Source organism: Xylocopa sonorina, chromosome 12, assembly GCF_050948175.1.
Source record: "Xylocopa sonorina isolate GNS202 chromosome 12, iyXylSono1_principal, whole genome shotgun sequence".
NCBI classification, from domain to species: domain Eukaryota; kingdom Metazoa; phylum Arthropoda; class Insecta; order Hymenoptera; family Apidae; genus Xylocopa; species Xylocopa sonorina.
The window spans coordinates 8,089,340-8,111,829 of NC_135204.1; the positions used below are offsets into that span (position 1 = coordinate 8,089,340).

Sequence of the window (22,490 nt, forward strand, 5' to 3'; positions counted from 1 at the left end):
CCATCTAGTAACATTTAGTTAATGCCATAGTTGATTCGCGTGGAGTAAAGGCGGTAGTCATTTCTTGTTGTCGTTTCTCCCAAGAACAGAAAACATGGCTGAGGTATGTGTGACAGATGCGATTGAAATATCCAGTAAAATCTTGTTCATCTGTTGCAAAATGATGCGTGCGAATGCTTTATTATAAATTATAGATCTTCCATTGAATAGAATGATACGATATTAACGTTTAACAACGAATGTTTTCGTTTCATAACCATAACCTCTTCATTTCTTCATGTATGCTTTTTTTCAGGCAGAGGAAACTCAAAAGAAGAAGAGGACTTTCCGAAAGTTCACTTTTCGAGGAGTTGATCTCGATCAACTCCTTGATATGCCAAAGTGAGTATTGATATCTGAACGTATTACGAAATTTTGCGAAGATTATGATAATCGAAGAGTAACTATATTATAATAACCTTATGAAAATTCTGTTCATTGAATGTGAATCTTTGTTTCAGTGAGCAACTTATGGTATTGATGCATGCTCGTGCGCGAAGGCGATTCTCTCATGGTTTAAAGCGAAAATCTATGGCTCTTGTAAAGAAACTGCGTAAAGCGAAGAAGGCAACTCCACCTAATGAAAAACCAGAAATCGTTAAGACCCATCTGCGTAACATGATCATAGTACCAGAAATGGTAGGCTCGATCGTTGGTGTTTACAATGGAAAGACATTCAATCAGGTTGAAATTAAGCCAGAAATGATTGGTCATTACTTGGGAGAATTCTCTGTCACTTACAAACCTGTAAAGCACGGTAGACCTGGTATCGGTGCTACCCACTCTTCCAGATTTATTCCACTGAAATAATATGTATTTTTAATGTGAATAAAATGTATAAAAACTAATACAATTTGAACAGTTCATTAAAGTACTTTTTAGGTAAAGATGTAAGACAGCATAACGGAACACGTTACTATTACAATATAATAATGTTTTGTATTTACTATGTACTGCATAAAAAATGGATTTCTTTTAAGAAAAAAGGAATGTATATAATTATAAGTTATATTAGTTAAGATAAATTATCAATTTTATATTGTGTGCTTCTATCAATATGTGTATTAATATTGCAGTCACACAGACTAATTGAAATGATCAATTTGAAAGAATACCGTACGCTATTGCCCAATATTCAATTGATATTTGCTTTCAAAGTATCCGTCATTTAAAGTTTTGTAAACAAGAAATATTGAATCATTAGTTTGTGTTATGGCATGGCATTGTCACTTATGGTACGCGTGGATCTTTGCCGGTTGTGTTATCGTGCGGTGAAATTATTTCGAATATGGCAAAAGAACTGACTGATCAAATATTAGAGTACTTAGATAAGCACGAAGAAGCGTGTTCTCTTTTGTTAGCAGATATTTTTAAAAAAGATCATCAAATAGTGATTGGAGCTATTAAAAGTCTTGAAGCAATTGATGATGTAAGTTAACCTACGTATTGTCATAACCTTGAAACATTCAATTATCAGTATTTGTTAACTTTGACACTTAAGAATTGAATATTTCAACATATTCCAAGTTATCTAACCACTTATTAATTGTCTATTAATAATTGTAATTTGCATTGCAGTTAATTATCGTTAAACAAATTACTGACAAAAGATGGGAACTAACATCGGAGGGTGAACATATAATAAGTCATGGTAGTCATGAATCAGTAATATATAATGCAATTCCTGATGATGGAGTATCACTGCCTGAAATTATGCAATCAGGACCATTTGCAAAAGTTGGATTTTCTAATGCATTACATGCTGATTGGATAGTGATCGACACAAGCAGTGGTACAGGTGTTGTGAAAAAGAAAGTAGATTCGATCATAGATGTTACACAAAATGATCTGAAGAATCTTGAAAGATTAACTGAACGTCAGAAGAGTAACTATAAGAAAAGAAAATTGGTTCACGAAATGTATGTTTCATCCATAATTTAATTTAATAGAAACATTATATAATGATTTTATTAAAATCCATTTATTTACAGAGTTGTTAAATCTGTACAATTAAAGAAAGGTCCAAATTTTAAAACAAAAGTTGAGAAGCCAGAAACAGAATTAACTGCTGAGTTATTAATGAATGGTGCATGGAAAGATAAGAAATTCAAGCCATATAATTTCGCAGCGCTTGGTGCTACTCTTGAAGTGGGTCATTTGCATCCTCTAATGAAAGTTAGAAGTGAATTTAGAAAAATTTTCCTTGAGATGGGGTATGTAAACCTGGAAATGTAAAGTAATTTAGCCATATGATACATAATTTTGATATTTCTCTAACTTGCATTTTTTAAATTGTTCAGATTCACTGAAATGCCCACAAATAACTTCGTAGAAAGTTCTTTTTGGAACTTTGACGCTTTATTTCAACCTCAACAACATCCAGCAAGAGATGCACACGATACATTTTATATATCCGGTACATTCTAGAGGATTTTCTTCAAGTTAAATAAATTATAATTGCTTAGAAAATACTAATTGACACGTTTAAAATTTTTATTTCAGATCCAGCTCGCACTACGAAGTTTCCTATGGATTACTTAGAAAAGGTTAAAAAAGTTCATAGTGAAGGAGGATATGGATCTTTGGGTTACCGTTACGATTGGAAAATCGAGGAAGCACAAAAGAACCTTCTTCGTACGCATACGACTGCCGTCAGCGCCAGAATGCTTTACAAACTTATGCAGCAGGTAATTCAATAAAACGAAATATGTAAAAATATGTAAATATTAATATTAATAAAACATTTGCATGCCCGCATGTTTCAGGATGAATTCAAACCAGTGAAGTATTTCAGTATCGATCGTGTATTCCGTAATGAGACACTGGACGCTACGCATCTAGCGGAATTTCACCAAGTCGAAGGTGTTATCGCTGATTACAATCTCTCATTAGGTGACTTAATAGGGATATTGTACGAATTTTTTAAGAAACTTGGTATTACGCAGCTTCAGTTCAAGCCCGCGTACAATCCGTACACTGAACCGAGTATGGAGATCTTTTGTTACCACGAAGGCTTGAAGAAATGGATAGAAATTGGTAATAGTGGCATGTTCCGACCGGAAATGTTACTACCTATGGGATTACCTGAAGATGTACACGTAATTGCTTGGGGATTGTCTTTGGAAAGGTAACACAGAAAATAGATATAACGTTTATATTGTTGGTTGATATCATTCTAAACTTTCATACATTTTACTTGTTTACAGACCGACTATGATTAAGTATGGATTAAACAACATACGAGATTTAGTTGGATCGAAAGTGGACTTGCAAATGATTTATAACAATCCTATTTGTCGCTTAAACAAGTAAATATCTTTCTAACAATTATTGAGGTATTTATGCAATTTATGTAAGTGAAACTTATCAAGAAACTAATCATTAAAGTCATTAAACATAGAAATCTAATTTACTAGAAGTCATTGTGTTTTGTTTTATGTTCGATAGTATATACAAACTGTTCATTAAATAATTGTATAAAAATAAGAAAGATACAATACTTTTCTTACAGGACTAGTGATAATACTTCCCAGAGGAAGAAACTTGAAGAGAAGAAACAAGAATTGGATAAGCAAGAAACTAAATCTTGTGCATTTAAATGTACAGGGAAATTGGAGAAGCAAAAGCTCATCGTATTTTGTGATCCAAGATATCCTATTAAATTCATAGAACCCTTCTTCCGTCACATAAAATCTTATGCCACTGTTTTTGTGGTGACTCACGTGCATTCCACTGTACAATATTTTCCGGACGATTTATTAGATTTTTGTTCAGAGTATCGAAACGCGGATCAAAATGTTGATATACACTTAACAATAATTTGGAAGGAAGTTGGTATCGATCCCATAATGCAGTTACCAGGAATGCACGAAATACTAGGACAAATAAATATAGCGCGATACCTAAATCGCTTGCTTGAAAATTATTACCCACATGTTTTACGTTATGAAAGCAATGGCGCGTTATATGCGAATGAAATAGACAATTATTTAGATAAAATGCATAGTCGTTTACATGGTATGGCCTGGCAAACTATTTCCAAGAAATCACGTTATGCGATGGGCGAGGATATATCTATCGTAGATATTCTATTAGAATCCTTAGAAAAATGTAAACTACGTGATCATAAATAATAATATACGAAATAAATATTTGCTAAAACGTGATCACCTATTTTCTAATTTTATATAGGTACTATGCGCTCCATTAAAATACATTGAATTAATAAATGAATTGTATATGTAAGTTATTTAATTATATTTTTAATAACTTATCGATATTTGATTAAACTTTGTAGAAGATATATTTGTATTTTATTAAATAAAATATTAATAATATTTGTGAATAACTAATACAATGAGTATTTGTACTGTAGATGTGCGTGCGCAGACATTTAAGCAGGGCGCGTGACGCTAAGCATTTAAAAGTCGCGCGCAAAGATCAGACATTTAAATAGCGCGAGTTTAATATCGATATCTCGCAACTTCTGTGCACTATTTGCAGTTTAAAAAGGAAGTCTCAAACCGCCAATTAGTAATAAAATTGTAGCATTGTGATAGTTTGTAAGTATATATTATTTAATATTTTGCAAACAGAATTAATTTATTGTAAACAATGTTAAATAATAACATTGGGACTAGATATATTCTCAACGACAAAGGAAATATAATACAAGGATTGTTATAAGAGATGAGAAAAGAACTCGCCGAATGATTAACAATTTTTTTATTACTCTACTCTTTATTTTCTAACGAATCCCGCATTATGAAGAACATCGTACACCTTTTCTCGTGGGATCTTATCCGATTCACGATCGATCACCTGAAATGAAAGTCATTATTGGTAACAACTACGATTAACTATTAACCTCTTATTACGTAAGTTGCATTACGTGTACCAATTAGCAAAACCTCCCTCAATTCGTTCTGCATTGTATTGAAACCGTGTACTGAGACTATTGTGTTACAAACGAATCGACTGTACTTAGAAATGTAAAAAGAAATTAATTAACGAAAAATTAATATTAACATTATTAATTTTTGTTTTAATAGGAAAGCTTTCTACGTAATTCGAGTCCGTAATAAATCGAGAGACTGGAGATTCGTTTTCAGTCACGTACGAAAGAGTATTATGCATTAGATACATTGTGCTGTGAATTTATGACGAAATACGATACGCCAGAAAAAGACGGAGGCAAAATCGGTACGAGAAAGAAAGAGAGAGAGAGTAGCGAAGGTCGTATTATCAGATTTCAGAATTAAATCCGCCAGTCACGTTTCAAAATGGGAAAATCTCCTCGCTATGTGTGTAATGGTCCTCGCTAATACTTTGTACTTTAATAAAATTAATATTTTTCTCAGTTTCAGGTATATCCGATGAAAGCTGACGGAAGCATGCATTTCACCTGCATCTCTTTATTAATGAACCAGGATTCCTTCGCAAGTTTGGCGGCGATGATGGGGTTTTTGTAGAAGTTATTTCGCAACTCGCTGGGCAGGGTGTCTTCTAGCGCTGAATTCAGTAGATTCGCAGGATGTTGATATACGAATCCCGAGGGAATGTAGTATTGCGGTGCAGCCGCGCAAAGCCCCACCACAACCATAAGTATGACTATCGTGTTCATCTTCTATAAGATTCTGCAAAAGGATAAACTCCGTTCAATTTAATCGACGTATACTTCGCATAACGCAAACAAAAGAAATTACACTTCACAGTACACAGAATTCATTGATAAGAAATTATTAACCGCTTAAATTTTGTTCTAATTTAATTTAACCAGAACGACTTCATTATTTTTAGATCGAGAAGAAAAAATTTCTATCATAATCACTTCTTGTCCTGGTTTGCGGACATCGTTTCACGGAAGAAGAGATTTACGTGGATTTAAATGATCACAAATAATTCACAGCGACGTTAAAAAGAATTAGGAAAGGAATTCATCACGGCTGAGTCACCGGAGTTTTTCTAGCAAACATTAAATCTAATCGAGCGCATTAATACACCGGCTCAAAACTCCACGAGAAAATCACCTTTGGATACTTATGCATACAGTCTACACTTTCCACTTTCCAAATGCACATACACTCGTATTTGTCACTAAAATAATTCGATACGATTTTCTCGAGAGATTTTGAACCATACACCACATTTATATCGATCTCCTGCACACTATTCTAATTCGTGAGTTAAATCACTGTTGCAAGTCACAAGGACCCACTGTATTGATAAAATTGCGAGGAATTTTCGTCCTTTACTTTCATCCATCCTCGTGGTGCTCAATTTTTGCGGGACCGCCGCTCGCACACTCACCTCTATCGAGTACACTCGCCTATTGGACCTACGTAGGATCTAGTTATTACTCTTGCGTGTGTCTAACTGAAATCAAGATCCGTTACAGTGGTTTACTTATATAGCAGCTACCAGATACGAAGCACACGTTGGCTAAGGTTACAGTCGACGTTTTCTTGGTCATTACCCGCCTTCTGGCCACTTCTGTCGGCCTGACGGACCCGGGCGAGGCCATTCGGCCCCCTTTTCAGGCGTTTCAAGGGTGAAGATCCCTTCGAGCCGCGATCGCTGCACACTCGCCGTTCATCCACGACCTTCCTGGTCCACTCTGCGCTTTCCTTGATCAAGACTGCGGAGATACGTGACGGAGACCACGATATTAGATGCTGGATACACGATACATTGGCGTCCGTGAGTTTCGGGTCACGCGGCACTTGATAGACCTAATTACCGTCTATGTTAGGTGAAAGAAAGGAGTAGTTAATACAAACGAGATGTTGCTAACACCTTTTAACTTTTTGTAACATTGTTTTTCACTCTGTGTAGAATTTTTTGTACCTATAAACTTTCGTACCTTTTCTGAGATTTTTTCCCAGTTTCGGATTGGTATAGCGAACCCAATCTCGATAAGTTAGAAAGTAGACAAGAATTTATCTGCGCGTGCATTACTATTCATACCGTGAATTGCTACAAATCGATAAAATGCAAGGATCCGCTGAATCACATTTCCCTGTACGCGTATTCTGTAACTGTTCTTTCGGTTTTCACTTCGTTTGAGAGAATAATTCAGCAGACGTGGCGGTCGCTCGATTCACCGCGATACGCGCTTTGAATTTGTTAAAAGTCGCCTTCTAAAAAACGATACCGCAACTCAAATCAGTGTGCACCGTGAAATTCGGGCAGGTATAAAGTTCACACGTGCCTGAAAATATCGATTTTAAGCTCTAATCAAAATTTCCATTTTTCAGTGAATTCATTCAAAATGGAATGTTTGGAGCAAAACAAAGTGTTTCATGAAGAGTATAACTTTTGGAAGAGCTTGAAGAATTCAATTAGAGAAGATTTATGAGATAGATGCTTGAGAGTTCTCAAAATAAAAGAAGAAGGTAATTAAAAACAACACAATTTTCTCTTAATTTCAATTATTTTATATCGAATTCGTAACTATCTAACATTTATTAATAGAACGTTTGGCGATTCATCGAGGGTTCACTAAACTATTACGTACCCCGTGCCAGTCGCTGAGTCTTAACCGCCCACGTAGGTTCTCGCAGACTTTTTTCGATCAGAACAGTTTTCCGGTTTGTGCATTACGCATATGGTGGTGTCTCTGTTCCGCTATAGTCAGATCCGGGTTAAACCCCGTGGGTTACACTATTACCAGCTTGTGCACTATATTCGTGATTTCAGACTTCTTTGCTTTCTGCAACGACCATGCAACTTCACTTTCTTCGCTCACGTTCGAGTTTCATCATTTTGACTTCTTTTAAATTCCGTGGATCGTGCTTTTATAATCATTGCTGTAATTTAATTCCATTAGATTAAACTCGGTGGTAATTTAATTTCATTAGATTTTTCATAGTACCTTCGAAATTTCTTCTGATTTATTCATTTATTACTTTAATAATTTATTATCAGATAATTTAGTAAACGAAAATATGTTCTGTGCTGTTAAATAATTAATTAGATTAATAATTTATTCATTCAACTCATAAGAATAATTGCAGGTTTATTATAAAAGAAAAAACGAACCAGAGTAGGTTCATTATACAATTACATACAAATATATTAAAAGGTGCTCGAAAAAATTATAATACAGGGTATCATTGCATCAGTAGCTCGGATGAGTGACCCTTTGATTAAATTGAAAGGTGTACAAGCACAATGATTTTGCATGTTTTCTCTGAACGGATACGTTTTTATTGACGGTGTTGTTAAATATAGCGATCTTGATAATTCGATTGAATAATAGGTTTATATATAGTTAGTTTAAAACAAGTTACTTGAAAGAAACAAGGGAATGGATATATTCTTTCTGGTATTTAGGTCAATGTTACGACCTTATAGGTAATACCCAGAGGCAGTGGTTACCCTTGTCTTGCCTGTTACAGGAAGCTGTCTGTTTCTCGGTATTCTGTATAATATAAGGATAATTCAATGCAAAGTGAAAGATGTGTAAGAGAAATTATGTCAGCAAAAGGAATTCATTCAAGGGTACGAAAGACGTTGCACTTGAGCTTGTAGTAATGATCTTTGATTGGATTTTATAACCCAGAAATCGGCTATAAAAAGTTTTTTACGACTTAAGTTTTCTATACCGCCTTGACTTTGTATCCAGTTGAACGATTTATTTAATTGTCACCTTTTGTAGTAGATTCAAGTTCTTTTCTTTAATTTTCATGAGTTTTAAAAGTGGCAACATATAAAATTGTTATAATGAAACAACATAAATCTCCTCACTTTATAAATTAATTAATTATTTAATTGTTAAACCATCTTTTTACCAATACACGAACGAATTTTATGTCTTGGTATTTTTACGCGTTTTGTGGGGTAGGTTTGGTAGAAAATTAATTAACAATTATATAGTAGACATTTCCATCTTTTATATAAACCTCTTTTAAAGTATAAAACATCCAAATAATAGGCACACAAGTTTCCATCCATCCACAGGACATAATTTTCATTTTACAAACGGAACAAAATATTGTTTTACATTTACAAACTATACACAATTTCTCCTGGAACATAATTATTACATTAACAATGAAGCAATATACCAGATAGGTTTGGCATACTAAACATTTAATATTACAATATTGGATGATCTATTTTTTATTAAAATCTATTAATATCCCTGTTGCAGGATGTCAGGAAACTAAGTCATCACAATTCTTCAACCGGTCTATTGGTAGTATTGGTAAGCTGGCGATATGGTTTTCTGGTACAGAGGAACAGCAGCTTGGGCAAACGTTGGTGCGAGCGCCTTTCCAACAACTGGGACAGAACCGTGAACCTGAACAGTGTCGAGACGTGCCGTCTTTATGAGGGTAGGTTGTTGCACGGATACTCTTTCGATTTTCGTGGCTGGCTCGACTACATTCACTTCTTGAAGGGTCTCGATGGGCCTGCTGACCACGACACGTCGCGTAGAGACGCGTTCGTCAGCTGGGTCCGCGTACAGTGGAGCCGGGGTGGCGGAGATCACGCGGCCTCTTACTTGGCCAGCGTCGCCTATTGCAGACTGAGAGGATCTGAAGCGATCGAATCCAACCTACGAGAAACGAAGTATTAAACGAACTAATCAATTTTTTCTTGTGGTAACAGTGTCAGTGGAAACAAGTTTTAAGCATTTTAGAACATTCATTCTATTATTTATCGATAGATATTATCGTGTTACCTCAGCAACATTGCCACGAGCAGTCAGTAATTCGATCAGTCTGTTCTGATTTTGCTGGTCCATTTCAGGGGAGGAATTGGGGCTGACAACGACATTTGGTGATGGATCACGGGCAATGAACGGTTCGTCTGACCTTGCACCGTTCAAGTTTGTCCTTGTTTGCGCTGCTGCAGCTCCACCCTATAGCGAATACGATCGTTTAATATCGTTTAAGTAAGAAGAAATGTAAGAAGGTAATTGAAACTATACCTGGCCTTGATTTTGGGCACCGATTTGTCGGAAATCAGGGTTTTCTACCACAACGCTTTCATCTTCAGCATTGACTGGGCTGGGGGAAGGAAAGACTGTGTTTATCGGGGACGCAATGGTTGGGCCTACTCCGAAATTCTGGTACAGAGGTTGAATAACAGCTGGTCCTTTAGGAGTCTTGGAGGTTGGTTGCTCGAGTTCAACTACAGCTGATCCAGCTGGACGGACAACAACGCGCTCTTCGATGTCGAAGAATTGTTTTTGGATTGCTGGCCGACGTACCTAACGAGAATGTAATAAATTTTTAACGTAAGAGAAAAATTGAAAGGATGGAAATAGAATTTGAGAGTTTGAGAATCGAGAGGACTGATAGTGAGAGAAGAAAACATAGAAAAAACGTGAAACGAAGTAAAGGAAAGGCAGACGTATTTGCTTACTTCGAATTTGCGAGTGGACACAGCTGGTTTCACGACGTCCAATTGCTTCTCCAGGAGAGCGTGTTGGGCCTCGATTTTGGTGACTGGTACGTGAGAGACGGTCGGCACATGTTTCACAAACGGCACAGCAGCCACTGCGGGTACTTGGGCGGCAGCGTAACCAATATGCTGGGCCTCGACTTTAGCCGGAACATTGTATGCAAATTGTCCCTGAGGATCGACGTTGTTGATATAAGTTACTCCTGCTGGACTCAGATAGGGCATCCGGATGGACACTAAACCACCGCCGTAGCAACTTTGCAGCAGCGCGGCTGCCACCGTCACGAATACGACTCCAAGCTGCATTCTGTGTGGTAGCAGAAATAAAAATTGTTCTACAAATTTGATAATATAGAAAATATCAAATTCTATGAAATATGTTCTAGGATTCTCGTTAAACGCTGTTAAAAATAAAAACGTGCCCAATCATCGTGTGTACGTTCTGATAGAACCGACAATCAGTGTTTTAGGCACAACCAATCGTCTACTGATTATGTCAGCGAGCAGTTAGCAAATTAAAACGTGAATTCAAGAGGATGTCTAGTAAAAACGTAGACTCTCAGAGACGACGTTACCTTGATTGCTGAAAAAATGAAACGACAGTGCGAATCAACGAAGGGGTGCGAGACTGTCGTGACTGTGGCACCAGCCGTTGCTTATATGGCCACGTGGTAGTAAAGGGGACCCCTTCTCACAAAATCGTCGATCCGGTACCCCTCCCACATGAACAAAGGCTCAAAGTTGGCCAAAACTGGGTCGATCTACTTTACTCTTCTATGTGTTTAAATCTTCGAGAAATCTGCTCCCTCTTATAAATTAACAGCTATGCATCTCTCTGTCTCTATTCTAGAATAGTTAATTTCACTATTTCGCAATCTCATATCGGACCGTTAGCATTGCCAAATTGGCCAATTGTCGTTCCCTCTATAAGAAACTGTCACTTCGAAGAGATTGATTGGCATTTCTTAAACTAAGTCGAAGAAAGTTACGTATGGTAATGTTAATAATCAAAATATTATATAATCAAGCTTCTATTATATGAAGTCAGTAATATATTGAGTGATATCGAATCAATGAAGGTAAAAGTTTTCGTTTCTGTGATTATACACTTTTATCTTCTTTCCATAGGTGTACAGATCACATTGCTTTCAACAATTTATGCACCAACGAGGGAAGAAATATTTGTCTATAAATATCTATGGATAACTAATGAATGGGATGGGGCAATTTTGAATGCCAAAGTATTATAGACGTTCGAAAGTGAAAACAGTTGAATTCAACTGGGTCGTTGCGCCTTTGGAGCCCGATTGTTATTCATCCCGTGCACATAGTGGGTCCGTGTAAGATTCAACACTCACGAAATCTTGACGCCGAATTACGCGAGAGAAAAAAGGAGTGAAGAGCGTTTCCTGAATTGTAACACGAAGTTCTATTATTCCACGTTCGTCTAATGCGACAAAACCCCAATGGACAGTCCTATAATCTCGCTTTAAATTCTCGAAGAAGAGAAACGCATGGTTATTTTCGCAATAAACAGAACTCAGATTTAGCGATAATCGTAAGAGGGAATTTTAATTAAGCTCGTTTTATTTACGTAACTCGTAAAAAAATCATGACTTGTTTTGATAAAGGTATCAAGGTGATCTCCTTTTGCTTTTTTCTGTACGAAATCCCTATTTTCTTAATTCTTATTATAAGCTTTCTTATTAAACGCTTGGAATATATATTCAAAGGCTTTGCTAATTTATCTTTTAAATTTTATTTACAAACCATAAGTAATCCATTAAAGATATAATTTCTAACAAGTTAAAAAAGGTATGGCATATATATACAAAAGTATTGCACGTTATAACTATAGTAATAATTATTTATTTTGTAGGCCAGCTAAAATATAAATCGATCCAGAAATTTCATAATTGCTCGAAAAGGTCTGTGCAAAGTACGTTAAATATGGCGAACGGTTATTGTTTCACCACCTGATCTTAACTTCCGAACCTCCTTATACGTCGATAAGAGTGGTCAAGGATAAGTGCGGTGTAAATATCGATTAAAAATAATTTATTTCACGGCAGCCCGAGGTTTTGCATTTGCTCAGACCGTGAATAATGCTTGCAGTCTCCCTCATTGTCGGTGTGGGTCCTGGTCCTTAAAGAGAGTCCTCGAATGGCAATTTTTTAAGCCTTGCTCAACATCTATGTGTACCAAGGTTGGGCGTGGATCGACGATCGATTTTTCAACCCGTGCTCTTGATCGAGATGAAAATGTTACGCAACTGCTTATGGTAGGCGAGTACCCTAAACCGGTAATTCGCCCGCACACCATTCTTTTCGTGCTTATAACATACGCGTTTAAGCGCACGGTAAATCGCCTCTTCATACTTGATAAATTGCCCGCAGAAGTGCGTATTTTATAGATGGTGTAGCGATTTTCACAAAAAGAATGACCGATTGAGATAACGATCTTGAAAAACGACGCAAATTAACAAGATCAAATTACTTGTATATTTTTTGCGTTTCGTAAACCTTGCTTTCCTTGTAATTTTATCGAGAACATTTAATTGAACGATGACTTTCATCTAATTAAAATGTAGTATAAGTTAGACTTGATTTTTATCAATGATAATTTAAGGTAGGACTTGGATAATATAATTAAACATTGCCGTAGGCTAATCTAGATCTGGTGATCTTAATATTGTGAAACACGAGATGAATGTGAAAAGGAATAATGGTGAATTATTTTTATTCGTCAACGGGCTGGTACAAACTAAGGTACAGCGATAAAAAAAGAGAGCAATGTAATTACGAGTCTGAATAATTAATTGTTATGTCGTTTATAATGTTTTGTGAGAGAGCAAGTCAATTACAGATCTTTAAGCATCTTTCGAAAAAATCTAAAAAAAGCATAAGTTAAACATTTTATCAATACACTACATGGTAATACGCTTATGGTAAAATTAACTACATAAAATATCGATGTAGTGTATTGATAAAATTTGTATCTAATGCTTTTATCTTATGCTTTTTTTACATTTTTTCAAAAGATCCTTAAAGATTTGTAATTGACTTGCGCTCTCGTGAAACATCATAAATGACATAACGAATGACCGTTCTATTCGTTATCAGTGTATATGATGTAAATTAATATTCCGCAAATCATTTAACAACTGAATAGATTATACGGTTGGATCGAGGTAATTAAGGTGTGTCACATTGGACACTCATTTATTGTTTCTTCCATACAGATCTTTACCCTTTTCCTCGGTCTCTCTCCTGCTGCCCCACTAAACCTTTTCTCATCAGTGAAACCGAAAGTAAAACAGCTTGTCAGGCATCGTGCCCCGAAAACTGGTCGTCCTTCTTTCGCAATGTTCGACGGTTTGTAATCTCCTGGAACGTAAAAAAATACTCTTTTTACTGCGAATGACTCGACCCTTCGCTTGTGTTTCGTACATGTTGTTCGTTATCGTTAAGAGAGCGGGATAAAAATTATATTTGGCTTGGCCCGACACTTAAGGGAATCCTACCCAATCACGTAGATTATGTTTTATATTTTATTATATTTTCAATTCCTATTACGGCCATGTAATATAAGAAAACATTTTTCTCACCGAAGATACGAGGACTTATAGCAGTATAATTATTTATACGTTCCTCATTCTTTCATTAATTTCGTTTTGGACTTAAATGATTCATATTCCTGTTATTGAAAATACGAAAAGGAGAAAGAGGACATTGAGTATATTTAATAATGTCAATTTAACTTATGCAGCTGATGACAGCAAGAAAATAGATCGATCGCTTAACTTAAGTTAAGCGATAATTATTGCTAGGCCTCGGGTGGAAAGGAGACTGTATTTCAGTTTGTATTAGCTCAGTGTACGCATTTTTACAGACGCCAATGAATATCTTATGAGTGATAAATGTGTGATATCACAAATTACTAACGGCGTAGGAAGTTATTTCACATCCGCTGGATTCTCTATGCTAAACAAAGAATACTACAATAATACCAATGAAAAAATAACATCATCTAGATAATTCTAGGTAGCGCTACGTAAAACTGTTTTTCATTTGCCAGCCATTCACTCGGCGTCTCGCAGCGTTCTACAAGCTAAAGAATTCACTGGAGTAAATGTTGGTACATTTCTTGGTACTGCTATTTGTGGGAATTTTGTCACACATATATGCCGTACATTTTCAATGTAGAAAGGCGGTAAACATCAACAAAAGTATTCGATTTATTAGGAAGATGTGCAGACTTAAATCAACTGTTGTAAATCATCGTACTGATTGAACTGTTTTGATAAAAGTAGGTTTCGAGAATTGTCGAAAACTACTTTTATGAAATATCATCGATGTAATAGGGTATAGGTTAACTAAAACAGCGAGGTGCCTGTAAACAGACCGATTATTTTTGAAAAATGGGTTCGGATAGCAATTGGCAATTCGTATTGGAACGCGTTGATGTTCCTGGTAAATATATTCTCGACAAACCAGGGCACACAGTAAGTGTACCATGTTTATTACAAGACTTACTGAACTTGCATAGAATTTATCGTACTCAGATTTTTATTCTGCAGTGCCAATTCATGGGTATCACTTTTATGAATCGATGCTTCAACAATATCGATGAATGATATTTATAAATATAATATTTTGAATAGCGCACTAATACCAACTGATTACATAATGATTTAAATATTGTTTAAGCACGCATTTCACGTAGCGATCAAGAGATCTTAGTTGTCGTTTGATTTTAGTACACTTGTGGGAGAGGCAAGGACAATGAAATAGTGTGCCTTAGCTTGACAGTATCTAGACGGCATTGTATGTTTTTTTATACCAAAGATGAAGTATACGTTACAGACTTGGAGGTAATAGACGATAAAATTAGTATTAATCATACAATGTAATATGTATAGTTAATTAAACAATGATGTTCTTCAGAGCTCAAATGGTGTATATATAAATGGAGTCGCAGCGAGACCTTTGCAGACGACTAAATTGCAGCCAAATGATATCATTGGCATTGGTTGTGGAACTGTAAATGTTACAGATCCTTCTATGTTTGTATATAAACTGCGTGCCATATCAGTAAGGATTTAAACACTGTAACCATTTTGCTGTAAACGTGTCCGACCTATTCATGTCTTTAGATTCCATTTCAGCAATTGCAGTCAGTAGAGAATAAAGACAGCAACTGTACACTGTCGGAAACTGGATTAAATGTTGAGAAAGTGTGTGATGATAAACTCAATGGCGTCCTTAAACGTAAATGGGAACAAGAGAATCGTGACACAAAAGTTTTGCAGAGTAAAATTCCTAAATTGGATGGTGAAAATTGCGTTCCAAGGGAGGAACCATTGGAAGGTAGTATGCTGTTTTTATTTATACCTAATCGCAACACTAAGAATGTGAAGAAGATAGTAATTTGGCATTTACAGCGGAAGTAATTGAAGTTTCAGAAAGAGTTAAATTGAAAGATGAAAATGATATTGAAATAGTCCATGTTTCATTGAACACTAGCTCAATGAATCATTCTGATGCAAACTGTGCCAATGTTACGAGTCAAATCAAATCGAATAGTAAGGCAAACATAAACAAACATGTAGATGTTACTATGTCTGAAACAAGTAGTAGCGCAAAAATTGTAAAAATTGACGATGATTCATTTAATTCGATGAGGCCGCCTGTATCGGATGTTTTAAAGGAAAATGTCAATATGGATCAAATTTCTAACGTTGATATCAGTACTAAAGAATCAAATACAAACACGTCTGGAGAAGTTAAAAAACGCCTCAGAAAGAAATTATCAAACACTGTAAGTGTACAGAGCGCAAGTGATGTTTGCAATTTCGAATCTAAGAGCATAATGAAGAACAACAACGTAAAAGCAAAAACTAGTTTAGAAACGACGCGCAGTAGTCGAGAACGGGCAGTGGAAAATATTAATGGTACTGCAATTTTTGTAAACGAAAGTGAAACAGTGATTGATAAAGAAAAAGATTTGTTCCCGCTTTCAGCAAATTTTATTTACACCGAGGATAATGTAATAAAAATGGAGGATGAATTGCAATTAACTGACAGTGATGAGAATGATATTATCAATTCCCAGAACTTAAATTCGCTTCCAATAATATCCCCCATAAAATTGAAACAAGTGCAACAGCAACCTAAAACAAAATTCTCAGTAGACGATGTTGTGAATTTGAGCGATAGCGAAGATGATATTTTCCCATGTTCACAACTGTTCGATGCTGGCTATGGTCTTAACACGTCTGTTAAAGATGAGATCAAAGAGGAACCAGTCAAAACCGAAAATGAGAGATTCAGTATATTGGAAGATGCGGATTTAGTTATTTCGCTGACTGATAGCGAGGATGAGGATAACAATTGGTTGCAGAGATTATCTCGAAGTCAAATACTTAACGAGGACGATGAAATTAACGCAGAGGTGTGTGAGGTAAAGAAAGAAGTAACCGATGACATTGATCTAATTGCATACGAACCTTCACCAAGTGAAGAGACGAGATATGACGTGGACGAAGGAAGAGGCGAGGAAAATGAATCGGAGCAATGTACGAACAGAAAAGAATCCATAGCATTGCCAGGCGTGAAGAATTTAAATAAAATATTTTTACCAGAAGTGTCCATGGAAAGGATAGACCTAGATTCTAGTTTCCACAGTGTTAAGTCCTCGGAAATTTCTGGCTCTGTAAGTGGTGCAACGGAAAACCGTGTCGAGTCACCGAGGAATCAGAGTTCTGTTCAGAGAGAGGCAAAAACTTGCGAGGATGTTTCAACTAGTAGTAACAGAGAGAAACCAGTATCTTTTAAGAGTTCGAAGTTGGAGAAAAAAGTGCCTCAGATTGAACCTCTACACATGCCCACCAGAAGACGTAGAAGTAGTTCGAACAAAGCTCAAGAAGCATCTAAGAAATCTGAGGATCCTTCAAAACCGGAGGGAACCACGAAACCTCGTAAAAAAAGATTAAGCGCTAAAGAACGGAAGGAGGAGCAAGAGAAGTTAAAGTTGGAAGAGTATTTGCACACGAAAGAGCAGAAGAACCGTAAAATGCTCCATAAATGGGCCGCGTGTCTACCTCCCAGCAAGAAGAAACCATCGGCACCTCTTTCTAAGGAGGAAAAGAAGACGCTAATGGACAACAGAAAGGTGAAATTGAAGAAACTCGCGATGGAAAAACGATCGTCCCTGGAAGACAATCAGGAGAAGAAACGCGTTACTTCTAAGCCGAAAGCGAAGGTGACTACGAAGACGCGTAACGATTTTCTCGTCGAGGAGACGATCTCTGCGGCCAAAGCGGACGATACCACACAGGAGATGCCTAAAGCGTCGTCTAGTAAATCCGTAACAACTAAAACTGCTCCTGCGAATGCGAAAACGACAGCGAAAAACAAAGACGCCTCTATGGAAATAACAAAGCATTTGCAAAACAAATTGACCGTAAATGATATCTCCACTTTGGGTAAGATCCCTAAGAAATCTAAAGCGAAAAAGCCAGACGCGGACACTGCAGCAGCTGAAGACGCGTTGAAAAACCTTTCGTTGGAGAAACAACCGAAGACTGCAAACGAATCGAATAAAACCGAGCCCAAGATTAAATCGAGCACTCAACTGCCAACTAAAACCGCCGGGAAAAACTCTGCCTCGGCTATCAAGTCGAACCAGAAGCTACCCATCGCTGAAACGAAAGGAAAGAAACGGGTATCGTTCTCTTCGACTATCCAAACTGTGCACGTATATGAGATCGACGAATCGAACGTCTTAAAGAAACTGGTGGGGAAAGACGCGCCCATACCACGGGAAAAGGTCATTGTAACGAAACCAGCCATTGTCGCTGAATCGCGCAACGCGAAGTACAACGAATTTTTATTACGCATCTTTCTGTGGAACCCAGTCTGGCTGGAGGAGCAGATGCATCTGAAGACTATCGCACCGGTTGTAAATCCAGATGAATTGCATGTAATGTTAACGCATTATAGATCGTACGATGAATACTATAACACCATAGCACCGCTTTTGCTGCTGGAGATTTGGTATTGTATCACGAAGGATTTTCAAGCAGCCGATCCAAATAGACAGCGGACGCTCATGTGCTCTACAGTCGAGAATTCTGTTCAGAAAGAAGTAGCTTATCCAAATCTACAATTCACGACTCTAATGCTCGAGGTGTTGGCCACCGATGAGGATATGCACAGACAGGCTCACCCTCTATTCGGTGACTTAGTATTTTTCGAGTGCGCTTACAACAACAACAAGGGACAAGCGTTTCGGAAAGTATTCGCCTTTGTTTTAGATTTACATATAACAGTATTAACGCCTACAACGCGTTTCAACAGGGATTTGTTACAGTATGTGAACAGGCCTCGTACACTGTTAACGTACACCATGAGAACAAGACCTCTGGATATAAATATTCTGGTGAATCGTGTGCAACGATTAAGAGTCGTGACTTATTTACGTCCGAATTTACGAATGGTTCAAGCATTGGACTATCTTCGCAGTTCGCCATTAATGAACTTAATCTTGAACCCAAAACTGGAGATGTACCAGTTACCAGTTGTTTCCGAACCAGAAGTGTTGATCACTGGCGACCAACTGAACACGAAACAGATGGAAGCCGTGTGCAAGGTGACCAAAGCGGTAGTACAAAAGGATACTAAATTATGTTTTATTCACGGGCCACCGGGCACTGGAAAGTCTAAAGTTATCGTAAATATAATCGCCCAAATATTGTACGGGAACAACAGGTATACGAGTAACGGGAGTTCCTTCAAAATGTTGGTGTGCGCGCCGTCGAACGCTGCTATCGATGAGATCGTTTTAAGATTGTTAAACATACGGTCTCTCATAAAGCAAGAGGCGAAGTTGAAACCGTTCAGGATGGTCCGTATCGGGCGAACGGAAACGATGCATCCGACGGTGAAAGACATCTCCGTTACCGAGCTGGCGAAACGGGACATAAAGAAAACGACGACCAGCTCGAACAATATCTCGCCTGAGAGCATACAGGACGAGATGCAATTTCTGATCTCGAAAATAAACGCCATTAAATGCGAACTGTCCACGTCACGCAACGTGGACGAGATTTATAAGCAACACCTTAGGATAAAATTGGATGAGATGGTACTGAAATACGAGATGCTGAGGAATCCCAGGCCGCTGAACGAAAGAAACGACAAGGAACGCATGAAATTGCAACGTAACGCGGAGAACAGGATCCTCGGCCACGCTGATATAATAACGTGCACCCTGTCCTCCTGTTGCACCAATCAAATGGAATCGATTTTCGGTACCAATAAAAAGAGGATATCCGTGTGCATCGTTGACGAGGCCACGCAGAGTTGCGAGGCGGAAACATTGATACCGTTGATGTTGGGGATTAACACGTTAGTTTTGGTTGGCGATCACAATCAATTGCCCGCCACCATATTGAGTCCAGAGGCGAAGAAGAACGGGTTGGATCAGTCTATATTTTCTCGAGTCCAACGTGCTTTCGAATCGCAGCCGAATAATCCAATAATCACGCTGGACATTCAGTATCGTATGCACAAAGACATTGTCTTTTGGCCGAACAAATTCTTTTACGGTGGACAGCTGAAGAACGGCGTGGAGCGCGACGACAACTTCCCGTTTCACGCCTATCGAATGTTGAACATGAACACGAGCCAGAGCAACGATAGCTTTTCGAACGACGACGAGGCGGAGTTTGTAGCTAATGTTGTTTACAGTATGTTCACCTTCGCCAACTTTGATAACTGGGATTCGTGTATATCCTACGGTATTCTTACGCCGTACAATAATCAGAAGGCATTAATATTGGCGAAAATAAACGAGAAGTAAGTGGTACCTGTTCGTAGCAAATATGCCTTGCTCTTCATCGAGTATTCCAATTATCGCGCGTTGATTTTTATTATTTTAGAATATCTTCACTGCCCGAGAATATCCGGAGGAAAATGAAAATTGAAATAAACACAGTGGATGGTTTCCAAGGGCAAGAACGCGATGTAATAATCATGTCCTGCGTAAGGAGCGAGAAGATTGGATTTCTGGCAGACAGACAAAGGCTTTGCGTTGCTCTTACAAGAGCGAAACACAGTTTGATAATATGTGGTAACTTCAGCATTTTTATGGTACGGCTACGCCGTGATCGGTAATCTCTATGGGAAATACAGCATCTGATAAATCGCGGATAGAGCTGTAATGAATTTTCTTCAATTGCAGAGGGATCGGATGTGGAATTCGTTGCTGTACGACGCAAAATCCCGCAAGGCGTATTTTAACGTTAAACTGAACGCAAATCCTAATCAAATCAAGTCGTACGTGATCAAGCGTACGGCGATGAAGTAATTCATTTACACGAACGACTCATTGTTAAATATCATTCTTGTACATTTGTAAATCGCTCGTCATCTTCACGCGCCTTAACGATATATACTGTAGATTTTTATTTCCTTTTCTACGATACTTACCTTCGAAAGTAATAAATCTCTTAAACGACTCTTGCCCCGATCGGTGAAAAAAAAAAAGAAAAATAATTAAATATTCAATCATTCTGTAACAGGGAAGTGTTCGCATTCTTAAAGTATGCTGTAATACATTGCAGATTCAGTCCGGACGTCTCACACGAGTATCCTATTATTTATTAAAATATCGCTACTTTCCTTTGTCGCGTTGATCGTAACTTTTGAAGTAGTTATTTATCCATGAAAGTAATAAAATTGTTCTACCATTTGAAACTTAATGGCTTTACCGACTTCAGGCGTTACTATACAGGCTGTTACGTTCCATTTAACGAAGTTAATGGAACAAAACAACAAACGACATTATTTACATATATTTTTTACCATACAGTTAATCGTATCGTGTAAATTAACTGAAATTATTTAACTTATAAATTAAGTATAAATCTCCAAGCATCAGCTAGTGGCATCTCTTGTATTCGATAAGTTCGAATCAAGATTATTATTTATCTATGGCTCGAATCGTGCTCCATTATTGTGTATTATATCCTCGTTTCAAAGAGAACAACGTGCTACAACGGAACAAGGTTAAGGCACGGATTACTACGTAAATTATCGATCAGAAGCTCCAGACGTTTCTAACCTTGGAAGGACATAAGAACAGTGTGAATAAGTAAATAATATTAAACATATTTTGGCGTATTATTTGTACTCGTTCTCGTAGAGTTGGCAATTTCGAGTGGTCATCATCATGATGGTTAATTGTCAAACCATTACACCGGAAGAATACAAAACGAAACGCGAAAATCATCGAATACTTTATGCCTTCCATCCTACACCATTTGGCGATTGTTTACTCGCTATAAGAGGCACTGATAAGGCTGTCGTTTTCTTATCGTTGGCTGACAAGTACAAGGAGAGAGCATTGGCGGAATTAAGAAACGAATGGCCTCTCTCCGAATTAATGGAGGATGCCACGAACAAAACGAAAGAGATCGTGCAAAAGATATTCTCCGAGCGTGTATCGTCTGACGATGGAATTCTAGTCGCTTTGAAGGGTACAGAGTTTGAAATAGCAGTTTGGAAAGCTTTGCTGTCGATTCCAAAAGGTACCACTGTCACGTACGGACAAGTAGCGAGCAACATAGGCAAACCAAAAGCTGTACGAGCTGTTGCGAACGCTGTAATGAAAAATAATGTTGGTTATTTGGTGCCATGCCATCGCGTTGTAAGCAAATCTGGTGAGAATAAGTACAAATGGGGTACCGATCGTAAAGAAGCTATTCAGGTTTATGAACGTAATAACTTAAATACGTCTAAGTGATTCATTTCGTATTCTAAACACGCGAATGTACGTCTCGAAAACTTTATAATAAATATCAGTGTAGATGTAGTACAAAATAAGCATCGTATAATGTAAGGAGAATTCATTATTTTTGTATATTAAAAGCTTAAAGATTTATATTTTGTATCGTATTGCGAGTTCGAATAAAAATCAATCATCTTCACAAAATTTTAATCACACATTTTTAATACATCATTTGAAAATATTTA

The 22,490-nt window shown here is 37.2% G+C and overlaps 7 protein-coding genes, 2 long non-coding RNA genes and 1 pseudogene across 11 annotated transcripts; 8 read left to right on the forward strand and 2 right to left on the reverse strand.

Annotated features, from left to right (window-relative positions):
* The first annotated feature begins 7 nt into the window (after positions 1–7).
* Positions 8–892, forward strand: Rps15 (ribosomal protein S15). Its single transcript, XM_076905255.1, has 3 exons — positions 8–103; positions 296–381; positions 501–892. Exons 1-3 carry the CDS (start codon positions 95–97, stop codon positions 847–849), a joined length of 444 nt encoding a protein of 147 aa, XP_076761370.1. The 5' UTR covers positions 8–94; the 3' UTR covers positions 850–892.
* Positions 893–1,253: 361 nt separating this feature from the next.
* Alpha-phers (phenylalanine--tRNA ligase alpha subunit) lies at positions 1,254–4,201 on the forward strand. 2 transcript variants are annotated; one of them, XM_076905609.1, is made up of 8 exons: positions 1,254–1,468; positions 1,618–1,958; positions 2,031–2,252; positions 2,340–2,455; positions 2,542–2,726; positions 2,805–3,166; positions 3,246–3,347; positions 3,551–4,201. In XM_076905609.1, the coding sequence occupies exons 1-8, from the start codon at positions 1,328–1,330 to the stop codon at positions 4,170–4,172; spliced, it is 2,091 nt and encodes a 696-aa protein (XP_076761724.1). In that variant the 5' UTR covers positions 1,254–1,327; the 3' UTR covers positions 4,173–4,201. The 2 variants fall into 2 exon arrangements, with proteins under 2 accessions (XP_076761724.1, XP_076761725.1); XM_076905610.1 differs by having other exon boundaries at positions 3,246–3,374; positions 3,551–3,685.
* Positions 4,202–4,759: 558 nt separating this feature from the next.
* LOC143429696 (uncharacterized) lies at positions 4,760–6,664 on the reverse strand. Its single transcript, XM_076905412.1, has 4 exons — positions 6,515–6,664; positions 6,349–6,414; positions 5,444–5,675; positions 4,760–4,860 (listed from the first exon to the last, which is right to left on the reverse strand). The coding sequence occupies exons 3-4, from the start codon at positions 5,660–5,662 to the stop codon at positions 4,780–4,782; spliced, it is 300 nt and encodes a 99-aa protein (XP_076761527.1). The 5' UTR covers positions 5,663–5,675; positions 6,349–6,414; positions 6,515–6,664; the 3' UTR covers positions 4,760–4,779.
* Positions 6,180–8,443, forward strand: LOC143429632 (uncharacterized; annotated as a pseudogene).
* A 55-nt stretch (positions 8,444–8,498) lies between these two features.
* LOC143429634 (uncharacterized) lies at positions 8,499–9,114 on the forward strand. The gene is made up of 2 exons (XR_013102558.1): positions 8,499–8,570; positions 9,001–9,114. It is a non-coding gene; the product is annotated as an uncharacterized LOC143429634 (long non-coding RNA).
* Positions 9,115–9,197: 83 nt separating this feature from the next.
* On the reverse strand, positions 9,198–13,887 carry LOC143429889 (uncharacterized). 2 transcript variants are annotated; one of them, XM_076905728.1, is made up of 5 exons: positions 13,770–13,887; positions 10,414–10,752; positions 9,977–10,258; positions 9,728–9,907; positions 9,198–9,601 (listed from the first exon to the last, which is right to left on the reverse strand). In XM_076905728.1, the coding sequence occupies exons 2-5, from the start codon at positions 10,675–10,677 to the stop codon at positions 9,233–9,235; spliced, it is 1,095 nt and encodes a 364-aa protein (XP_076761843.1). In that variant the 5' UTR covers positions 10,678–10,752; positions 13,770–13,887; the 3' UTR covers positions 9,198–9,232. The 2 variants fall into 2 exon arrangements, with proteins under 2 accessions (XP_076761843.1, XP_076761842.1); XM_076905727.1 differs by lacking the exon at positions 13,770–13,887 and having other exon boundaries at positions 10,414–11,095.
* On the forward strand, positions 12,343–12,892 carry LOC143429882 (uncharacterized). Its single transcript, XR_013102578.1, has 2 exons — positions 12,343–12,488; positions 12,568–12,892. It is a non-coding gene; the product is annotated as an uncharacterized LOC143429882 (long non-coding RNA).
* A 691-nt stretch (positions 13,888–14,578) lies between the features above and the next one.
* On the forward strand, positions 14,579–16,504 carry LOC143429635 (uncharacterized). The gene is made up of 6 exons (XM_076905310.1): positions 14,579–14,956; positions 15,212–15,325; positions 15,399–15,545; positions 15,620–15,821; positions 15,917–16,419; positions 16,475–16,504. The coding sequence occupies exons 1-6, from the start codon at positions 14,873–14,875 to the stop codon at positions 16,502–16,504; spliced, it is 1,080 nt and encodes a 359-aa protein (XP_076761425.1). The 5' UTR covers positions 14,579–14,872.
* LOC143429781 (uncharacterized) lies at positions 16,394–20,974 on the forward strand. The gene is made up of 3 exons (XM_076905557.1): positions 16,394–20,312; positions 20,396–20,606; positions 20,698–20,974. The coding sequence occupies exons 1-3, from the start codon at positions 16,510–16,512 to the stop codon at positions 20,821–20,823; spliced, it is 4,140 nt and encodes a 1,379-aa protein (XP_076761672.1). The 5' UTR covers positions 16,394–16,509; the 3' UTR covers positions 20,824–20,974.
* Positions 20,975–21,671: 697 nt separating this feature from the next.
* Positions 21,672–22,280, forward strand: Agt (O-6-alkylguanine-DNA alkyltransferase). The gene has a single exon (XM_076905595.1). The coding sequence runs from the start codon at positions 21,688–21,690 to the stop codon at positions 22,258–22,260; it is 573 nt and encodes a 190-aa protein (XP_076761710.1). The 5' UTR covers positions 21,672–21,687; the 3' UTR covers positions 22,261–22,280.
* Positions 22,281–22,490: the final 210 nt, after the last annotated feature.

Excerpts from the sequence above, each read along its gene's own strand:
- LOC143429781 (XM_076905557.1), top strand. The coding sequence starts at position 16,510 with ATGGAGGATGAATTGCAATTAACTGACAGTGATGAGAATGATATTATC. Across the intron at positions 20,313-20,395 it reads TTGGCGAAAATAAACGAGAA|AATATCTTCACTGCCCGAGA; the intron begins GTAAGTGGTACC and ends TTATTATTTTAG. Across the intron at positions 20,607-20,697 it reads GTAACTTCAGCATTTTTATG|AGGGATCGGATGTGGAATTC; the intron begins GTACGGCTACGC and ends CTTCAATTGCAG.
- Agt (XM_076905595.1), top strand. The coding sequence starts at position 21,688 with ATGATGGTTAATTGTCAAACCATTACACCGGAAGAATACAAAACGAAA.
- LOC143429889 (XM_076905727.1), bottom strand. The coding sequence starts at position 10,758 with ATGCAGCTTGGAGTCGTATTCGTGACGGTGGCAGCCGCGCTGCTGCAA. Across the intron at positions 9,908-9,976 it reads GTGCCCAAAATCAAGGCCAG|GGTGGAGCTGCAGCAGCGCA; the intron begins GTATAGTTTCAA and ends TATTCGCTATAG. Across the intron at positions 9,602-9,727 it reads CTCGTGGCAATGTTGCTGAG|GTTGGATTCGATCGCTTCAG; the intron begins GTAACACGATAA and ends CGTTTCTCGTAG.
- LOC143429635 (XM_076905310.1), top strand. The coding sequence starts at position 14,873 with ATGGGTTCGGATAGCAATTGGCAATTCGTATTGGAACGCGTTGATGTT. Across the intron at positions 14,957-15,211 it reads TCGACAAACCAGGGCACACA|TACACTTGTGGGAGAGGCAA; the intron begins GTAAGTGTACCA and ends GTTTGATTTTAG. Across the intron at positions 15,822-15,916 it reads AAGGGAGGAACCATTGGAAG|AAAGAGTTAAATTGAAAGAT; the intron begins GTAGTATGCTGT and ends TTGAAGTTTCAG.
- Rps15 (XM_076905255.1), top strand. Across the intron at positions 382-500 it reads CAACTCCTTGATATGCCAAA|TGAGCAACTTATGGTATTGA; the intron begins GTGAGTATTGAT and ends TCTTTGTTTCAG.
- Alpha-phers (XM_076905609.1), top strand. The coding sequence starts at position 1,328 with ATGGCAAAAGAACTGACTGATCAAATATTAGAGTACTTAGATAAGCAC. Across the intron at positions 1,469-1,617 it reads GTCTTGAAGCAATTGATGAT|TTAATTATCGTTAAACAAAT; the intron begins GTAAGTTAACCT and ends TTTGCATTGCAG. Across the intron at positions 3,167-3,245 it reads TGGGGATTGTCTTTGGAAAG|ACCGACTATGATTAAGTATG; the intron begins GTAACACAGAAA and ends ACTTGTTTACAG.
- LOC143429696 (XM_076905412.1), bottom strand. The coding sequence starts at position 5,662 with ATGAACACGATAGTCATACTTATGGTTGTGGTGGGGCTTTGCGCGGCT. Across the intron at positions 4,861-5,443 it reads TCATTAATAAAGAGATGCAG|GTGATCGATCGTGAATCGGA; the intron begins GTGAAATGCATG and ends CTTTCATTTCAG.